Source organism: Octopus bimaculoides, chromosome 1 (genome assembly GCF_001194135.2).
Source record: "Octopus bimaculoides isolate UCB-OBI-ISO-001 chromosome 1, ASM119413v2, whole genome shotgun sequence".
Lineage (NCBI taxonomy): Eukaryota > Metazoa > Mollusca > Cephalopoda > Octopoda > Octopodidae > Octopus > Octopus bimaculoides.
Genome location: NC_068981.1, coordinates 193,204,069 through 193,216,338, shown reverse-complemented (window position 1 = coordinate 193,216,338; position 12,270 = coordinate 193,204,069). Strand labels below are relative to the sequence as shown.

Genomic DNA, 12,270 nt, shown 5'->3' with positions numbered 1-12,270 from the left:
GATATGATTAAAGTTTTTTGAAAAAAAAAATTTTTTCATAAATTCTGTTATGTTGTATGAAGGAGTTCATTGGTTGTTTTACTTGTAGAACTTGAACAACTTTTCAAGTCAATATTATTTTACAAACACACACACACACACACACATATATATATATATATATATATATATATATATATATAGGCAAGGCACTTCATTTCATGTTACTCCACAAAACTCATCTGAAAACAGGTACCAACAAGGTGTGGTATAGCACTCTCTTCCCCTGTAGGTATCATATCCTTGAGATTTTGCTGGATCTGGGGTGAGAGAGTGAAGAAGGTATCTATGTCTGCTCATGGTACCTAAAACATTGAGCAAAAGCATGGTGCATGTTGCCAGGTAACACTCATTTGAAAATGGCTGCTAAGTATTTCTCTTAGACAAATTAGATGAGACCTGTTGTGAGTCAAAATTATTTCAGCCATTCTTCAATAATCTTTGTCTATAATTTGCCATATTTGGTACCATGGTAGATGCTGCAGAATAGGAGATGCACCTAAATTTTGGAAATTGTAATTCTAGGAAAAATTTTCTTTTATTCACCAAAGCCCCATGCACACAATGAGGCAGTACCTGGCAGGTACATGCTAAATGCTTGTGGTCAGATAAAATTGGAAGGTAAACCAGTGAAGTGTTCATACCTACCTTTGAATGAAACCACCAGACAATGAGTACATACCTGGGGGTTTGCTGTTGGGTTTTATTGTTGTGAAGGTGCATGGCTAAGTGATTAGGGTATTCCACTCATGATCCCAAGGCCATGAATTTGATTCCTGGCAATGCATTCTGTCCTTGAGCAAGACACTTTATTTCACATTGCTTCAAAACACTCAGCTGGCAAAAATGAGTAGTACCTGTAATTCAGAGGGTCAGACTTGTTTCATTGTGCATCAAGCTGAATCTCCCTGAAAACTACATTAAGGATAGATATGTCTGTGGAGTGCTCAGCCACTTGTACATTAATTCCAACAGCACACCAGACCATCACTTTTGGGCTGTGCAGTGGTCTTTCATACAGTCCTCTCAGATTTTCAAGAGCTCAATAATGACAGTTCTGTTGATTCACCATGCCAATGAGATGAAAATGAGCTTCATCACTCATTAACAAAATAAGGTTGTCATTTGCCTCAAAAATTGCTTCCATCTGATGTGTGAAGTTAAGCCACTGTGCATAGTCCCATGGTTTCAATCGTTGCCCAATGCCCAATTTGTACAGGTAGAAATGCAGGTCTTCATGCAAAATATGCCTTACTAATCAATTGCCGATGCCAAGTTCAGTAGAATGCCTCCAAGCAAAGCAATTTGGGCTCCATATCAAAGCTTGTCTGGCGTGTTCCACATTTTCTGGGGTCCGTACCATTCATGGAGCCCCAACAAGTCTCCTGTTCATTAGTGTACCTTGTGTATGAAAGGCATTTACCCAACGTAAGACTGTGTTACAGGTGGAAACAGCCTGATTTCAGTGAATGCTGAAGTGGTGCCGAAACTCATGCTGAACTGTTGTGACAGACTCGTCATTCTTCACATAACTGTCGTAGGCAAACACACGATGCTCTATCATCCACAGTGCCATAGCTTCACATGAAGAGGGAAAAAAATGCTAAGACATCATCGACCAAATGGTACCTGTCAGACATATGTCCCTCCTACTGGAGCTGAGTAATATCCCTTTCAAAAACGTCTGTAGCAACCTCTAATTGTAATTTCCAAAGTATACATTTTTACAAGAAAAATGTGTCTGCTATTTTGAAAAATAGGGTACTTTTTTTTCTGCATTCATATCTAACATAAATCTCCTCACATATAAATTTAGAATCTGTTTTTTTTGTTTCAGAAAACAACAGATGAAGATGATTTGCTTTCAGTATTGGAATATTAATTACTAACACACTGAAGATCATTAATGACAACAAGTACATATGTAATTTTTAATTAAGATATACTGAAATGTCTTTCACACAAGAAAAAATATATAGATTTTCTTTCAAATGATTCCGATTCCAATAACAAAGTCTTTCACAAGACAATGAGAGAGCCACTAGATTTTCACTCAATTTGCTAGATATAGTAAATAAATCTCTTTCAGATCCTACCTACACAACATCAACAATAGCAGCAGCAGCAGCAGCAACAACAACAACAACAACAACAACAACAACAGCAACAACAACAACAGTATTGCTCTCAAGTCACTGAGAAAGTCTATATAAGGTTGCTTGACATGCTAGATATAACAACCTCTCTCAAATAATATCTGCTACCTTAAAAAAAGTAAAGAAGACATATTGGATAGTGTAGTATCAGATAAAGTTATGTCTGGAAAGATGGGATGGTCCTGGCTGGAATGTCTCTGATCATAAGTCTGCTGGATCAAGAGTTGACCAGATGTGAGACAACAACTCACTCTTTCGCTAAAAAAAAAAACTCACTTAATGATGTTTGTGTTCGCAAACACCAAATCCAGTGAGGTGATGCTAATATAAAGTAGATTGGAGATATACTCATTAACATAGCTAATGAGTTCATAATTCTAATGATTTCACACCACTTCCAGCTCTGTATCATTAATTGTCACTAATTGACATCAAACTGTCAAAACTGAAACTGAAACTGTAAAACATTGAGAATCTTCTTAATTATACAACTAACCTATTATACATTGGCATCATTTAACACAATATACAATGAAATATTCAGCTATGTCTACTGATACGGAACAGAGGACACATACCTAAGTCACATTACCTTGAAATGTGAGCTTTTACTATAATGTCCCAATTTATTTTTCGACACTTTAATATATTGGCAACATCTGTGAAGAATATATCAGAATTTGCATTTTCTCAACAAAATGGTTAGCCCTTTTTAATGCCAACCTACCTTTAGTTCTTTAATACAGAAATGTTTTAAATCAAACCATCCATCCTAATTTTATTTTGAAAGGTTTTGCTATATTCCAAACAATGGTCTTATGATGAAAAAGTCATTTTACTAAATTCCATCAAATTGTTGATTATTTTCAAATTTAATTAAGACACATAATGTATTTCATTAGAATCATATTAGAACTTTAGCCAGGAAAGAATCCTTATTTCAATCAAGCAAATTAAGTCTTTTGAAACTTTTCTGCTGCAATAAATTTTATATATGAAATATCAGTAAAACTACAATAAATAATATTTCAAAAATTAAGCATAATAATTCATTCTAAAGATTGATGCTTCTTTGAAAAGAAAAATAGAATTATTTATAAAGAATCTCTTATTAAAGAAATGGTATAACCCTTTTGATGTCAACTGAGCTGAGACCACCCCTTGATTCTTTGATACAAACATTCCATTTCGAAATGATCTAAATTAAAACCATCCATCAAAAAATCATTTTAATTTGTTTCAAACACCAGCTTCATAATGAGAAAGTTATTTTAATAATGAAAAAAATGAAATTGAATCAGTGTATGTAGTGATCATTGGCATAATAATCCTCCAAAGGTATAACAAAATCTGTTTCAGCACATGATTTCATGCCAAGAATCTTACAAACCAAATACGAAAATGAAATATTTTATTAAATTCTTCATTATCTTCTGAATTATTTGAAACTAATGCAGTGTATTTTCGAAAAAAGGGTTTCCTCACTGACTGAACACCAGTTCCTATCTTGATGGAAATTACCATTTAATCTCTCCTTTTGGAATATTCTTTTATCAAAGAAGACTGGAAATTATTGAAATTATTGCCTTGCGAAAGAAACCTTTAAAATGTCTTCAAAAGCATTTCCTCTTACATCTTCTGATGAGAAATATGCAACAGATGATCGTAAATATTCATTAACCTCTAATTATGATGATAATTCAGCCAGTTCCAGTTCTAATTCCAGTTCCACTGAGAGCTCAGTAAGTGAAGAGAACTATTTTCAGAGATATGACAATATATTGAATTCAGCATTCCGAAGAAACTATGTGGAAGAGTCAACCAGTTCATTATGTAGCTCACCCTCTAGTAGTCTTTTTGGAAATTCCATAAAAGATGACATATTTAATGAGAGCATTGAAAGCTTTGATAATTGCAGCCAGCAAAGAAATCCTGGAGAATCAAGAATAGAAGATGATCTGTCATTGATTTCTCAGTCAAAGAATAATGCCATGAGTGTTAGCACTGAAGAAATGCTCTCAAATGTTGAGTTCTATACAGCTACTAAAATACCAGAAAGATTTCTCAGAATCTGTTATACATCACAGAAACCAAAGTTGCAAAGGAATGGTTTGAAAAGATTCAACTTTGACTCACTGACAATGCAAGATTCTATGGAAACTGTCATTGAGAATAATGATGATAATAAACAAAGAAATATAAAGAATTGCCATGAAAATTCTATAGAAGGAAATAAAACTGATTCTTTTTGCAATGATATTGGCAGAAATCAACCTTTAGAGCAGTTCTCAGCACAAAAAAAATGTTCTGAAGCTGAGATATTCAACAATCAAAACCGAAATTTAAAGAATATCTTAATTGAACAGACATCAGATTTTGAAGAAAATTGTCTAATTGATCAGAAGTCTATTGAAGATAAAGGAATATTTTACAAACAAAAAAGCATCCATGAAGAAATTGAAGAAGTGCAAAGATGTTTCATGAAGTTTGATGATTCTTATAACAAACAGATAACTCTGCAACAACGGCAATTTTTGACAACTCCTGACAACAGAATGAATGATGTCTATGATATAACAAAAACTTCTGACAATGAAAAAAACTCTGAGATTAATAGTCAGTCAGAAGATAAGAAACCTTGTGAATCAAGTACTGAAGAGATGAAGACATGTGATATGAATTTTGAAGTGAATGTTGTGAATAGTGGGGGAGTTAAATCTTGTGATAACTATAGGAAGGTATTGGAATCATATAATGTAGATCAAGAAATATTTAACATAAATCCAAATACATCCACTCAGACATTTAATTCGAAGGAAAGAATTAATAAAGAATGTAGTGAAATACCCAATGTCACTCTACCAAGAAATAAATTGTGTTTAGGGTCAATAGAAAAAAAATTTAGAGAAAGTTTTGAATCAGATGATATTTTTGGACCAGGTTCAAATTCCATTGAATCATTTGACTCAAAAGTTCCATCTGATGGGGCCCCAGAGAGGGATGTGTTATGTCAGAAAAGACCAAGATTATTATTGAGTTGCCAAAAGATGAACTCACCATCTAGCTTCTCATCTTCTCTTGCTTCTCCCTTAACTATAATCAATGTTCCTATAGACAGAAACAAGATACTCAAGACTAGATATAAAGAAAAGAAAATTAGAAATCCCAAAATTTATTCCAGTAGAAATACACAACTTCAGTCGGTGAAAATTTCTGAGAGGAAGCGGATGACTTCCGCTGAGAGAAAATTTTCAGAGAAAATACAACGAAGGAATCCACTTCTGTTCCAATGTGTTTCTCCAAACTTTAGGTGTGTAATGGAAGAGCTGTCTCTAGAGCATGATCAGCAACTGCCCTTACCATCAGAACCATGTTGGCCTAATAATAGTAATAATAATAATAATAATAATAATAATAATAATAATAATAATAATAATAATTATAATTATAATAATAATATCACAGATGCCACTTCTGTTTCTAATAGAGTTTCTAACACTGGTTCATATTGTTCCTATCACTTTCCTTATCTCCCTGAAAGTCAAAGAAATGGTTCAGAAATTAATAAGAATTGTTGTAGGAGTGTATGTACACCTGTTGGAACTCCTTATATTACTTGTGGTACAGATGATATTACAGTTTATTCCTCTGGCAACAATTCCAGAGAGATAACTCAGAACAGCCAAACCTGTAACCAACTCCAAAACAACAATAGCAACAATGAGATACATAATAGAGCATGGTATTCAACATCCATCACCGTTTTTGTTCAGAATTCTTCAAATAATTCCAAGCACAGTAAAACATGCTCAGAAGTGAGCTGTAGGAATCATTCTGGAAATAGATTTCATAAGGAGAAACTTAATTCTGTGGCAGCTCACAATTACTGTGGTCATGATTTCTTAAGTAGTTTCAGCAGTTCTGAGAGATCTGCAAGTAATATCAAAAATATTTCCAGTTTCGAAAAAGATAACCAAAAGAATTGTAACAAAGAAATCAATGACTTTGATTCCTGCAAAACTAAAAGTTATTATAACAAATATGAAAATATCAAAACTTCTTTCAGATCTGAAGTTTTTCTTTATTTAAACACAAATAAACCAGAGGAAAATCAAAAACATAACCATGTAAAAAGTTCCCAGACTGATCTAACAGATTCCAATAGGATAATTTGTGAAAGAAATTTTTTTCAATGTAATCAAAGTATTTTAAGTTTGCACAAAACAACACAGACTGATATTACTTTGGTGCCAGCATTTGGCAACAGGTTATACCCAAACCAGATAAATATATGATTCAGATGCTTGTGTAATATATGCTAACAATTCCTATGGTTTAGAAGTTTGCTTCCCAACCACGTCATTTCAGATGCATTTCTACAACTTGACACTTTGAGCAAGCAGCTTCTAAAAAAGCCCTTGGCCAACCAAAGCCTCATGAGTAGATTCATTGATGGAAACTGAAAGAATCCTGTCATACACACACATATGCATATATATAGTATTGTCTAAAAATCTATGATTAGGAAAAAACAGGCACTCATATATAAAGTAATGGAACGGCTATATTATTATTATTACTGGATATCATATTATAGTCTCATGATATCAGAAATGGCTACTCTCCATTTCTAGCATGAAACCATTTGGTAATTTGACTATATTGAGACTATAACATGATATTATATAAATAATAATAACAACAACAACAACAACAACAACAACAACAACAACAACAACAACAACAATAATAATAATAATAATATACAATATATAAAAATATACAAGACCTCTCCTTCTGTAAAAGGTTTTCTACAGCACAGTATGGGACTGTGAAACACAAAATTGTTTCTCAATCATGAGAAAGGCTCATATGAATCAGAGAACATCAAAATAAACTGTGGAAATATTCCAGGGCAATTCACTCTCCCTTTTCCTCTTTTGTCTTTCTCTCATTCTCTTGTTCCATGAGCTGAATAGAACAAATCACAGTTACAAAGTGTTTGACAAGATTATCTCACACTTGCTCTACATGGATGATCTGAAATGATATGCAAAAGATGACAAGGATCTGGAAGGGCTACTAATAACTGGGAAAAAATTCAGTGATGACATAAATATGGAATTTGGCCTTGACAAGTGTGCAAAAGCTTCATTCAAATGTGGTAAACTTACAGCTAATACCATGACCCACCTTGATCATGATACATCTATCAAGGACCTGGATCAAGAAGGCTTTTATAAGTATCTTGAGGTACATGAAGGGAAAGGGATTCAGCATGGATCAGTGAAAGAGAAGATCAGGAAAGATTATTATTGATGTGTCAGAATGGTTCTAAATGCTGAGCTGAACTCTCAGAATAGAATTGCAGCTATAAGCTCCCTGGTAGTACCAGATGTTTAATATAATCTTAATGTCATCAACTGGAATCTGAGTGAAATCTAGCATATGGACATAAAAACCAGGAAACTGGTCTTGATGTGTATATTGGGCTCCATATATTTGTACCCCAGTGTCACTTCGATGGCCTGTACTGCTCTCTCACTCAATAATAACAACAACAACAAAGACTGTGGAGGGTTTCTACAAAAGTAATCTCAGATGTTATAGGTGCTCTGGGTACCGTCACTTTCAGACATAACAGTTCCCTTATTGAGATTAGCGAAACTATGAGAGTTGCATTAATTCTGAAATCTGCTCTTTTTGGGAACAAGGATCGTAAGAAAAGTTCCCAATATCTAAGGAAACTGGTTGTGACCTGGTATCAAGGACATTGGTTCCTAATGTAAAGCATTCACACATACCATGAATAATAATAATGATAATAATAATAATAATGATAATAATAATAATAATAATAATGATAATAATGATGATGATGGTAATAATAATAATAATAATAATAATAATAATAATAATAATAATAATGATAATACGTGTGTTTGTGAGTGTGTGTGTGTTTGTATCGCCTTGTCTTGACATCATGTGATAATTGTAAATGAGCATTACCCTTTTGCCAATAATTTGTTCATCTCCAGTCTTCATGAAAAACATGTCTGCTCATGGGAAAAATATTACATCACTTGAAAACATGTGAAGGTTGGTGACAGGATGGGCATCAAGCCATAGAAAATCTGTTTCCACATATTTCGTCAGAGCCATACAAATGTGGAAAATTAAATTCTAAAACAACAATGAAGATTCCTTTTAAATGAAATAAAATGATGCAGAATTCTTTCGACACCTTTTTCTCATATCATTTCTTTGTTTATTTACCATTTTTATAATATTTTCATTTCTTTAACATATGTCATGTAATTCTAATACTGAAATATTATCATTTTGCTGAATAGATTTTAGCATAATGTTTGAATTATTAAACATATTTTCATCTATTTTTATTATCTTGTAATTCAAAAGTGCAAAATAATATAGAAGATATAAGCTAATAATTCACTTTATTATTTCTTTTTTAGAAAAATCAGGTTAACAACCATTAAAGTGAATTCTATAAAATAAAAATAAATTCAATTGAAAAAAGATTAAACTGAATATGTTGAGTGCAATAATTAGGGAGTAAGGTTAAAAATTAAAAATTAGTTTTGAAGAGAGTACTTATTATATTACATAGTAGCAAAATTAAGAAGGAAGTGACTAAGTTAACTTAGGTATTGAATTTATATATTTATATTCAGGTAAATCAAGTGGAATTTTTGTGTGGAAAATTTAAAAACCTCAAACTAAATGTAGACAGTTCGTTATGCTTGTTAATTATGTTAGAATTACAATTGAGTAGTTTAAACACCTCCCCAGGCTCAAATTGTACCTCCTACCACCTTTCCTATATGGACAAGCACTACCTATGATTGACCACAAAACAGAGTAGTCAACATTTTTCTCTTTGAGGCCCTTAAGGAATTTAGCAAATAATGAATAGTTCTCTTTTCTTTTGCATTTAAGAAAGTGAATGTGATTGTGTAATCTGGCCTTGAATTTTATAGTAAAAGCACCCATGTAGTAATAAACTCTCTCAGGTGTTTTGACCAGACATATATATTCTTTCTTAGACAACAGTTGTCCAGGAGGCATTTGTTATGGTTCCTACAGTTACACATTCCATAACCCTATGTTAAAGAAGTCCTATTTATTGTATTAGTGTTAATGTTATTACTTACATAAGAGATTGAGATACTTTGCAACTGTGTTTCACTGAAGATGAACCTAAAGTGTTTTATATGTCAAGAATACAGATCTGTATGTTCATTCATTCTGAGGTACCTAACATTCAATTTTTTAACATTAATAACCACAGTGTAAGATAATTGAATGCTAGAATATACATACATACAAATATGTATGTGTGTGTGTGTGTAATATAATATATATATATATATATATATATAGAGAGAGAGAGAGAGAGAGAGACCATATATATTGCATAGATATATTATATATATATCATATATATTATATAGATACATATATATTATATATATACATTGTACATATTATACACATACATGCACGCACACACACACACAAGTGTATGTGTGTGTATATATGATGGGCTTTTTTAAGTTTCTACCTATCAAATCCACTCACAAGGTCAGAGTTATTGTAGATGATATTTGCCAAAGGTACTGGGTGCTTTCTTTTAATGAGGTCTTTCAACTAATGAGGTCACTGTGCAGCTTGTGATGCTACAGCCACCAAGAGAGTGGCTTTATGTATACACCATGCGTAAACATACACACATGGCACAGCTATGTGGCTAAGAGATTTCCTTCCCAATCACATGGTTTCACAGCATGGCAACTTGGGCAAGTGTTTTCTGCTACAACCCTTGGCAGACCAAAGCCTTGTAAGTGGATATAATCATCATCATTATCATCATCATTTAATGTTAGAAGCATGGATATGATAGACAGAAGCTGAAAGAAACCTGTTGTAAAAGCACCCACTACACTCTCGGAGTGGTTGGCGTTAGGAAGGGATCCAGCTGTAGAAATTCTGCCAAATCAGATTGGAGCCTGGTGTCGCCTCCTGGTCCACCAGTCCTCAGTCAAATCGTCCAACCCTTGCTAACATGGAAAGCGGACGTTAAATGATGACGATGATGATGATGATATATATATATATATATATATAATTCACAGTTCTCGGATGTTTTTTATGTATGCTGACCACTGGTTGAAATTGATACTATTTGATAATATTAATTTCTATTCTTATCATATATATATATATATATATATATATATATTGGAGCCTGGTGTTGCCATCCGGTTTCACCAGTCCTCAGTCAAATCGTCCAACCCATGCTAGCATGGAAAGCGGACGTTAAACGATGATGATGATGATGATGATGATGATGATATATATGCCTTCCATGATGATGATGTATATGCGCATATAGAGAGGGCCAGGAGTTTTTAAGGCATAAAGAATTTTCAAGCTCTCAAGAAGAGAAAGACCAGTCTTCAGGATACTGTCTTTACTCCGTATTTGGTTACATATAAGAAGCATTTATTTTTCAAAAAAAAAAAAAGAAATATGTCAAAACAACTACCCCATGTCCTGTATGCGAGGTTGGGCCTCTCATGTACTTTAATGCACCAAAACTTATTTTCATGAATACACACGGCTGAAATTAAGATGTGTGTAATATGTCTCATGTTTATTATGCCCATGTGTCTTTTATGCCCTGAAATATGGTAATAAGGATCAGGTTAAGCAAAAAATGAAAAAAGGAAGAGAATCTTGGAATTACTTTCCAGCAAATTTACTATTTCTGAACCATTTCTAATTGAATAAATTCAGATGTCTTTTGTAATGATATATTATTAATTGCCTGCCTTCCCCTACAAGTTTTTACCAGAGTTTGGACCTTGCAAGAGCAACTGAGATAAAACAAGAAAATTCTTTGAACCATTTAGCTGTCATTGGTACAGAACTTCCTTCTCCAAACTTAAAAGCTGAACAAATTTCTGCCATCACAGATTCAAAAGTAAGTTGCAAATGTATTCTTCATCTTATTTTAGGCATAGCAGCTGTATTTGATGATATATATAGGACAGACAGAAATTTTTTGTTTTTCAACAAAGAGAAAAAATTCATTTGGTAAAACTATAAAACAAAGAAGAATTCTCTTGGACTATTTCTGTATGTGTGACTGGTATTCGTCATCATCATCATCATCATCGTCATTGTTGTCATCATAATCACCATGACTACTGTCATTGCCTCCATCACTGGTCTCAATACTATCATAAATATTGTCACTATACAAACATGCTGCAGCCATGGCCATCTCACCTTGTCCAACACATCCTGCCTATTTTTAAAGCTGCAAAGATGTGGAATTAGGGATATTTGGCAACTATTGGAAGCAGATGATGCAACCATGAAGTGGTTCCTTCATTTAACCCATGATACTTGACATCAGCAGCTGGCTTCTATCATAGTCAATACCCAATGTTACTAACCAACAACATACTACATGTAAATAATGGTGCCTCCCTGTGGTTTGTTCAGTATGCTAGAAACAACACCCAAATTTACCTCAAATGACCATCTACCATCTTCGGAAAAGGAAGGTTACAGCAATTTGGGTAACAGTCTCAGCTATATCATCTGGAAGTAACACATGGTGGTCACAGCCGGAACACACTTTGATCATAGGTATATTCATCTATGACTGATATAGGGGAAATGGGAAGGGTACTAAACACTGAATAACTACATCAGCAATGAACTGCTTCCCCTTCGTCCCCCTCACTGTCTTCTTTGGCTTCATTCCTTCCCTGCCTCCCCCTTCTCCTCTTCCTTCAGGAGGTGGTATTCAGTTTGGTTGCAATATGTCAGTGTCAGATTAGGTCATAGAGAGATGGGGAGGTGGAGAGGGGGGGAGAGAGAGGCGTGGTGGTGGATATAAGTGTTAAGGGTACAGAATATGGGAACATGTGATTCAGGAAATTAGGACATGTTGAGGTGATGGGGAGTGGTGGTGGTGGTGGTGGTGGTGACAGAAAGAAGTGGGAATAATAGTATGTCTAGGTATGTGCTATGTATTTAT

The 12,270-nt window shown here is 33.7% G+C and overlaps 2 protein-coding genes across 4 annotated transcripts in view; both read left to right on the top strand.

Moving 5' to 3' along the window:
- Positions 1 to 8,436, top strand: part of LOC106881751 (putative uncharacterized protein DDB_G0282133) — a 16,810-nt gene extending 8,374 nt beyond the window's left edge. The window contains exon 2 of the mRNA XM_014932241.2: positions 1,877 to 8,436. Coding sequence (XP_014787727.1) covers positions 3,803 to 6,490 — 2,688 coding nt within the window. The 5' untranslated portion in view covers positions 1,877 to 3,802 and the 3' untranslated portion in view covers positions 6,491 to 8,436. The remainder of the gene's footprint in view (positions 1 to 1,876) is intronic.
- The window catches only part of LOC106881752 (myosin heavy chain), a 111,204-nt gene that overhangs the window by 60,468 nt on the left and 38,466 nt on the right, over positions 1 to 12,270 (top strand). For all 3 annotated transcript variants that reach the window (XR_008265734.1, XM_014932243.2, XM_014932242.2), the window contains one exon: positions 11,064 to 11,202. Coding sequence is in view for 2 of the 3 variants with exons in the window: in XM_014932243.2 (XP_014787729.2) it covers positions 11,064 to 11,202 (139 nt within the window). In the remaining variant the exon portion in view is untranslated. The remainder of the gene's footprint in view (positions 1 to 11,063; positions 11,203 to 12,270) is intronic.